General features: G+C 41.9%; 1 protein-coding gene across 1 annotated transcript; it reads right to left on the reverse strand.

Moving 5' to 3' along the window:
- Positions 1 to 1,412: 1,412 nt before the first annotated feature.
- LOC142760442 (speedy protein 1-B-like) lies at positions 1,413 to 6,996 on the reverse strand. Its single transcript, XM_075863633.1, has 5 exons — positions 6,918 to 6,996; positions 4,206 to 4,264; positions 3,824 to 3,906; positions 1,752 to 1,920; positions 1,413 to 1,661 (listed from the first exon to the last, which is right to left on the reverse strand). The coding sequence occupies exons 1-5, from the start codon at positions 6,994 to 6,996 to the stop codon at positions 1,413 to 1,415; spliced, it is 639 nt and encodes a 212-aa protein (XP_075719748.1).
- Positions 6,997 to 8,226: the final 1,230 nt, after the last annotated feature.

Raw genomic sequence — 8,226 nt, forward strand, 5'->3', positions numbered from 1 at the left:
GTCACTAGATGATGAGTTTCCTTCCTTGTGATGCTTTGCCGGGTCTTTACTTCAGCCGCCCTCAGTTTGGTTTTCAAAATTGGGACAATGTGTCTATCACTATATCGGGGGAAACTGTGCCTGTCAATATATTTTTGGGGGACACAATGATTAACACAATATCTGGGGGCGCTTTGACTGTTAGTATATTTTGAACAATGTGGCTGTCACTATATCTGTGGACACTGTGGCTGTCATTGTGTTTTAAGACACTGTGCCTGTTGCTGCATTTGATGACAGTGGCTGTCATTAGATTTAGGTACACTGTGGCTGTCACTGTATTTGGGTATCTAATATAGTTTATAACCCCCGCCCCTCTCTGTTGGTATCCCTAACACTAAAAGAAAGGAGGGGAGAGCAGATAATGTCAGTCCCGAGCGAGCAGTGAGCTGTCAGATCTATGACAAAAGCAGCAGCACAGCCAGCTATGTATAGGAATTGCATAGACTCTAGAGCAACAAAATGGTAGAACATTTTTAATAAAGACTATTTAGAAAGTTGTTTAATTTTACAATTTAACTAACGCCCACCCATGAACCTTACATCCAATAAATGCATTTCTTTATTGATTTGTAAATGTCTTCTTTCCTCTAGACTTCTGCTGATGCCTCTCCTGAATGTCGATGATGAGCGGACATCCCTCACATAGTGTCAGTAAATTTCTCCAGTGCGATCAGAAGGGAGGACATTATCACAAACCCATCACACAGACCACCATATGTCACTTTCATACAAGAAATGACTCAGACAACGTAAGGAGTGTTAAACTATGTGAATTTTATTGTTGTGTGTATGTGTGTGTGTTGTGATTGTGTGTTACCTCCCATCACTCACAAAGAGCGTAGAGCGACACTCAGGACAGGCAAAACCCCCAGTGGAGGAAACCTGCAGGGAAACCATGGCCGCTGTACTGTCCTTCCTCTGGCATACTAAGAGAGGTTAACGCTATATAACGTATGTGCGCGTGTACAGTATACATGTGTATCTGTGGATTCCCCCATACAAGGAATAGAGCCAGAAAATCTAAAAAGTGACTGTGTTACTATGTGCAGTGTGTCAGTGAGTATGATTGTGTATAGTTCTATATGTGTGTGTGTAAGTATTAGTGTGTATGTATTTATTATGTGTTTTTGTGTGCGTGCATGCATGTGTTATACATTACCTGCTTCTCACGTTTGGTCATCCATCATGGTCTTCCTCTCTCTTGTGGATCAGGCAGCAGAACCTCCTGGGTGGGAATAGAGGTACAAGAGAAATTGTTCATCAACATGTGGATTAGAAAATCCATTACTGCATTTTACTTCGCACTTTTGTGATCATTTTTTCTTACCTACTTCTTTGCAACACCAACATTTTACTTACCAGCTTTATTATTAGTCAGGGACCTCAATCTGTGTCTCCGGGTCCACTGCTGTGTCTATCCGGCTAATGATGTTTCCTTCCACTTTCCACATCCACGGATGCAAAATGATGTTTCTACAACGGGCACAGGACAGCGCGCTCTTCCATGGGCCTCGGGTGTAAAACTCCTCTTTATTTCTCCTTGACGCACGTATGGCCCAGCTGTGATGGATTTGCCTGTTTCTCATCCATGCCCAGTGCAAAGGGTCTTGTGCCATGATCTAAAATGGAATAGTAAATGAGGTAAAATTGACTTCTCATCACAGACTCTTAATGAAAGACGGCACTTGTTCTGTTTTTATATTACTGACCAGATCACATGTGGTCCGGGCCACCCACGCTCTAAAGTCCATCCGGCGGAGCAACTGGTCGCGTTGGTGATGCAGCTCTTCTGTCTTCACTTCCCAGTCACTTCCTAAGGCCCACGTGTAGATCTCGTCTCTGAAGTCCTCGTCCTCCTCAAACTGGTTCGCTAGAAATCTTAAAAAAAGTAATAATTTATTAATGACACATGGAAGAGCAGAGCACTGTATACGTCTATATCTCAATGTAAAGGAAACTTGTGTTACTATAAATGATAGCAATGGTGTCCAAGGATGTTAGAATGACCCCTCCCCCCAAAGTCAGAAGGCTACATAGTGTAATCTATAGGTTTGATATTTTGTCTTTTGGATATTAAAATGTTCAAATATTTTTATTTTACTGCTAAAACATGACCATAATTGTTTTGTAACCTATAAGGGATAAAGCTAATGTAAAGCGAACAGGGCCGCAATCAGGAATTTCTGGGCCCCATACAGCCAAAGAGATTGGGTCCCCCCTTCATTACCATGGGTGGGCAACGGAAAGTGGGGCGCTCACGTTTGTACGTTATATGCAGTAACTGATTTTGTTCAAGTTATAGAGAACGAAACCATGAAGCAGTCAGTGACCAGTTGATACCCTGGATTTTATTGAATTCAGCCAAAACATATGGCACACAATGGGATACGTCGCCTGGGGAACGGCCCTGGGGAAACTCCTGAAGTCACTGTCCATAAATGAACAGAGACGTGAGGGGCTTTACCTGGGCCAAAGTCCACGGGCAGACTGCTTGTGATGCTCTGCCTGGGGACTCCGGCATTGGGAAGCCCCTGACATTGCAGCTTTTTCACCACAAAAATTGCAACATCTGCTATTTGTTGCGGGTTTTACCTCCCCATTAAATCCAATTGGGAAAACAGCGATTTCAAAGCATAAATTAACATGCTGCGGATTAAAAAAAACGCACCGCAGGTCATTTTATGAACTGTTTTTCTGTATATTTTTAGTCAGCGTGTGGATGAGATTTGTTCAAATCTCATCCACTCTGCTGCTACTGTATTACGCTACAGATTTTCCAAAATGAAATCCATTGTGGAAAATCTGTAGTGTTTATGCTACGTGTAAATTTACCTTTACAGATTTTGCTGAGGATTCGCAGCAAATTAACCCTTTGCATTGTAAAGTGTGAAATGCGTGCCAATTTTGCAACATAATAGGCATGCTGCTGATTTAACAATCAGCAGAATGCCTTAAAGCCCATGCAGATTTTGTTTCTGTTGCATGTGAATGCGGATTTGAAAACCTAATTCACATAAATTGTATTCTAGTTTGTAGTGGATTTTCAGTGTGCAACAGCACCAAATATAGGAGACATAGGCATTCATATAACGCTCGTTGCCGATAATTGCCCCGTGTAAAGAGGGCAGCGAACACAAGATGACCGATCATCTGCTGGTCGTATCGTTTTAAAAAAGTGAAATATTATCGTTGTTGGCAGCACATCTCCCTGTGTAAATGATAATAACGTATGGGGACGAGGGATCCGTGTAACGACCACTCGTCTCCATCCATAGCTCCGTGTGACAGGAGCAAACGGGCCCCAATCAACGATGTCTCGTTGAACAGCGCTGGCTGCACCTTCCGATTATCTGCCGGTAAAATGGCCTTTAGGGTCTATTCACACAGTGCAGTCAAATTCAATTTTTTGCAAAATCTCAGCAAAAACTTGATTTAACTGCACTGTGAAAATATAGCCTAAAAGCACAGTTTTTTTCATGTTTTGTTCCATTATTTTTTTAATGTAATTTTTGTAATTGCGGCACAAATAAGGCAGTTTTGCCGCAATTTTTAAATGTCTGGTGGGCGGCTCTCTCCACACGGAGCTGCTTTCATGCTTCTCATGCAGCAGCTTCCCCTACTGTCCTCTCGGGGTCCCAGTGTTACATTTACTTCCAAGGAAGGAACGGAAGGCCCCTGACTGCCGTACCAGCTGTACTGCCCTGATGGTGACCCTGAAAGCACATGATCCACAACTACTTGAGAGTATTCCTTCAAACATGTGATACGTGAATATACTCACAGGGATGCAAAGAAATTCTCTCTGTATTCCTCGGTACACAGTCCGGCTCTCTTGAAATACACGAGGACCATGGCCAGCAGATACTAGTGGAAGAAGACAAGAAGTTAGAATTTGGAGATAGAGAAATGGTCTCTTCTTATGTCTTATCTTTATGTGGTGATTCTATTTATATGTTTATTAATATCGGTCCATAATCCTAACACATAAATCACAGGATTATCCTCATTGTTCTGAATCTAATATTATTATCTTACCAAGGACGTAGATGTAAAGTAGAATATCTCTTAATGCCACATAAACCCTTTTATTCAAATCTGATCTTTCTTGTCAGTCATGTCTATATCTGGCTGATTGTCTATTTGTTTTGTCATTATAAAATTACCTTGTCCGAAATCCTCAAACAGATGTCCTTGGCCAAAAACAGCTGGATGTGCTCATCATCTACGAAAAAAGTTCATTTCAAATTCTTTAAATCCAAAATAGTTTATATACAAAGAATTAAAGGTTAAGTAAATGCTTAACCCCTTAATGACCGCCGATTAGCCTTTTCACGGCGGTCATTAGTGGGCTTTATCCTGATGCAATAGCCGTTTCACGGCGCTGCATCAGGATAAATAAACAGAGAAGGGAGCCGTTAAATCTCCCTGCTCTCAGCTGCCAGATGTAGCTGAGAGCTGGGGCAACCCTGCTCGAATGTGTGAGATCGATTTTAGTATCGATCTCACCCGTTTAACCCCTCAGATGCGGCACTAAATAGCGTGCGCCGCATCCGAGTGGTTTTGGTCTGAGTGGTTTTGGAGAGAGGGAGCTCCCTCTCATCTCACCGGCACCCGGCGATAAGATCGCCGAGTGTCTGTGTCTCCAATGGCAGCCGGGGGCCTAATAAAGGCCCCCAGGTCTGCCTGTAGTGAATACCTGCTAGGTCATGCCAGAGGCATGTCCTAGCAGATGCCTGTCCGTTTTAAACAGACAGGCAGTAATACACTGCAATACAAAAGTAGTTGTCCCCTAGTGGGACAAGTAAAAAACAAAAGTTGAATAACGTTAATTTAAAAAAAAATTGAATTTTTTTTTAATTAAAAACACACTTTTTCCCCTTACAAAATGCTTTACTATTAAAAAAACCAAAATGAATCAAAAAAGTTACACATATTTAGTATCGCCGCGTCCGTAACGACCCCGACTATAAAGCTATTACATTGTTTAACTCGCACGGTGAACGCCGTAAAAAATTAAATTAAAAACAATGGACAAATTGCTGTTTTCTTTGAATCCTGACTTAAAAACATGATAAAAAGTGATCAAAAAGTCACATCTACTCCAAAATGGTACCAAAAAAACTACAAGTTGTCCCGCAAAAAACAAGCCCTCATACAACTGCATCGGCGGAACAATAAAAAAGTTATGGCTCTTCAAATATGGAGACACAAAAACAAATAATTTAAAAAAAAAAGTGTTTTTACTGTGTAAGTAGTAAAACATACAAAATCTATACAAATTTGGTATCGTTGCAATCGTAACAACCCGCTGAATAAAGATATTTGTAATTTATACCACACGGTAAACGGCGTAGATTTAGGACGCAAAAAAGATGGGCAAAATTTTAGGTTTTCTTCTACCACCCCCCCAAAAAAAAGTTAATAAAAGTTAATCAATAAATTATATGTACCCCAAATGGTGCTATTAAAAAACAAGACCTTATACAGCTATGTCGACGCAAAAATAAAAAGGTTATAGTTCTTCGAATGTGACGACGGAAAATGTAAAATATTGCTTGGTCATTAGGGCCCAGAATGCAAGCAGGGAGAAGGGATAAACAACGGCCCCTTTGTTGTTTACCCACGCATAGCACCATATATATGGTTGTGGCTATATCTGGTACTGCAGATCAGTCCCATTCACTTTATTGGGACTGAGCAGCAGTGAAATGCAGTACCAGGCACAGCCACAACTATATCTATGGCGCTGTTCTTGATTAAACAGTAAAGGATTCATTATGGTATGTTCACACGCTTAACAAAAAACGTATCAAAATACGGAGCTGTTTTGAAGGGAAAACAGCCCCTGATTTTCAGATGTTTTTTGAGCAACTCGCGTTTTTAGCAGCGTTTTCGCAGCATTTTTTACGGCCGTTTTTGGAGCTGTTTTCATTGGAGTCTGAGAAAACGGCTCCAATAACGTCCCAAGAAGTGTCCTGCACTTCCTTTGACGAGGCTGTAATTTTACGAGTCGTCTTTTGACAGTGACGCGTAAAATGACAGGTCGTCGGCACAGTACATCGTAAAGCCCATTGAAAGTAATGGGCAGATGTTTGCCGACGTATTGGAGGCGTTTTTTCAGACATAATTCGAGGCGTAAAACGCCTCCATTACGTCTGAAAATAGGTCGTGTGAACCCAGCCTAACACTCGCTGGAACACTGCAGCTCCTTTACTTTGCTTACTATAGTGGTGCCAGGAGCCAGACCCCCACTGATAAAATATTGATGGCTTATGTTTAGAATAAGTTGTCATATGTTTGTACATGAGAATAAATGTAAATCACACTTTGTGTGATCAAATTCCCCCTCCCCTCCTATCGGACAATACATCAAAATAATAAAATAAAAATGTACTCACCTCAACGCTCCACGTCGCTTCTCCCCTCTGGGTCACCTTAGGCTCTCCCTGCGGACCACAGCTCATACAAGGCACTGGCGCAGAGCGTTGTATGTGACGCAGCACTGAGGTAGTTGAGTGCTGCATCACATATATGGCCCTGTATGTTGTATGAGCCGTAGCATGCTGAGAGGGCATAGGGAGAAGAGGAACGGTGAGCATATATATATTTGTTATCTTATGTCCGATCCTGGGAGAAAAGGGATAGGGCTGCGGTCACGTTCACACACCCTGTGAGTGCAATTGTTACGCCACGATTGTGGTGAATGGCCAGCTGAAAGATGCAGCAAAATTATTATGAGAAATTAGCTTCTTATTAAATGTGTCGCATCCTACTCCAGCGAACTGTTTACTAAGACCGGGGTATGAAACGTCAGTCCTAATAAATCCCCCTCGTTGTGTCTGGTCAGAATCATTGGAAGGTGCAGTGACTCTTACCGAGGAGATTGTAGAAAGCAGTCCGTTCTTCTGGCTGCAGGGTATGCTCCTTCCTCCTCTTCCGGCACTCGTCTATCATGTAGGTCAGCGAACTGTGATAGAAGAAATAGATATTACAGTCAGCAGTCCAATGTAAAAATATAAAATCTTTATTTTCATGATCGAAAAGGTCCATTTTGTAAATCATTTGGGGTACAGAATTACATAAGAGTACAGAAAGTATAAATGCAGCGTACATATAAAGAACTGAGGTGAAAGCCAATATTCCCACGCAGGAGAGTAGTCTACATGACTCCAGGCCCCCTACAAAGAGGACGGATTCAACAGCCGCATAAGAGTACAGAGAACGAAGAGAAAGTTACAAAAAAAAAAGAAATGGAGGAGGGTGAGGAGCAGATTAAAGTGAGTGGGGTGTCCCACCATGACATCCCTCAAAGTAAAGAGCGCTACTCAGGCTGCCGCGCAGTACTCAGCTCTCGTATAATGTCTTTATAGGAGTCAGAACCCTGAAAAGCAATCCAAGGAGTCCATGTTTGGTGAAGAAATAGATATTACAGTCAGCAGTCCAATGTAAAAATATAAAATACAGACAATTATGTGTTAATAAGTTTACAATGAATTAAAAATGAAATGAATAAATGACAGGGAAATCTTAGTAAAATCCATGTTTAAGAACATTTCCTCGTGGTATGTCTCTGGGGTTAGTGCTGTCACCTCTCAGAGCATTAGTTAAAGGGAAGGTGTCACAAATTATTTTTTTTTATATGTTATTGCTTTTAGTATGTCATTAAAATACATTTTATTTATTTGTGTGTTTGTGTTTCTTTTTTCTTTCTTTTACTTCTCTATGGGGGCTGCCATTTTTTTTCCATCTCTGTATGTGTCGATTAACGACACATACAGAGATGGAATATGGCACATACATCCCCATAGAGAATGCGAACGGGAGCCGTTCCATTCACTATAGTGTACGCCGGCTGTGTGGAAACGGCGGAAGCGCCGCTCCCACACAGACCAAAAGGTAGGTCTTCGGCAGAGCGACATCCGGCGCCATTTTCATGTGGACCGGAAGCCGCGGCCGGACAGTAAGACGACTACTTACGGTCGCGGCTTCAGTCCATATGTTCAGAAGCAAGGACTAGGAGCGGAGGCAGTGGCAGCGACAGCGGCGGCAGGAGCAGGTAAGTTATGTTTGTGTATGTTAGTTTTATATTGTGTGATTACCACTGTATCTAATCCTCCTACATTGTGCATTCGCTCAAAAAATGGCGGCGATTTGAACATTCCACCCCCTCCTTTCTCCTTGTTT

Source organism: Rhinoderma darwinii, chromosome 4 (assembly GCF_050947455.1).
Source record: "Rhinoderma darwinii isolate aRhiDar2 chromosome 4, aRhiDar2.hap1, whole genome shotgun sequence".
Classification (NCBI taxonomy): domain Eukaryota; kingdom Metazoa; phylum Chordata; class Amphibia; order Anura; family Rhinodermatidae; genus Rhinoderma; species Rhinoderma darwinii.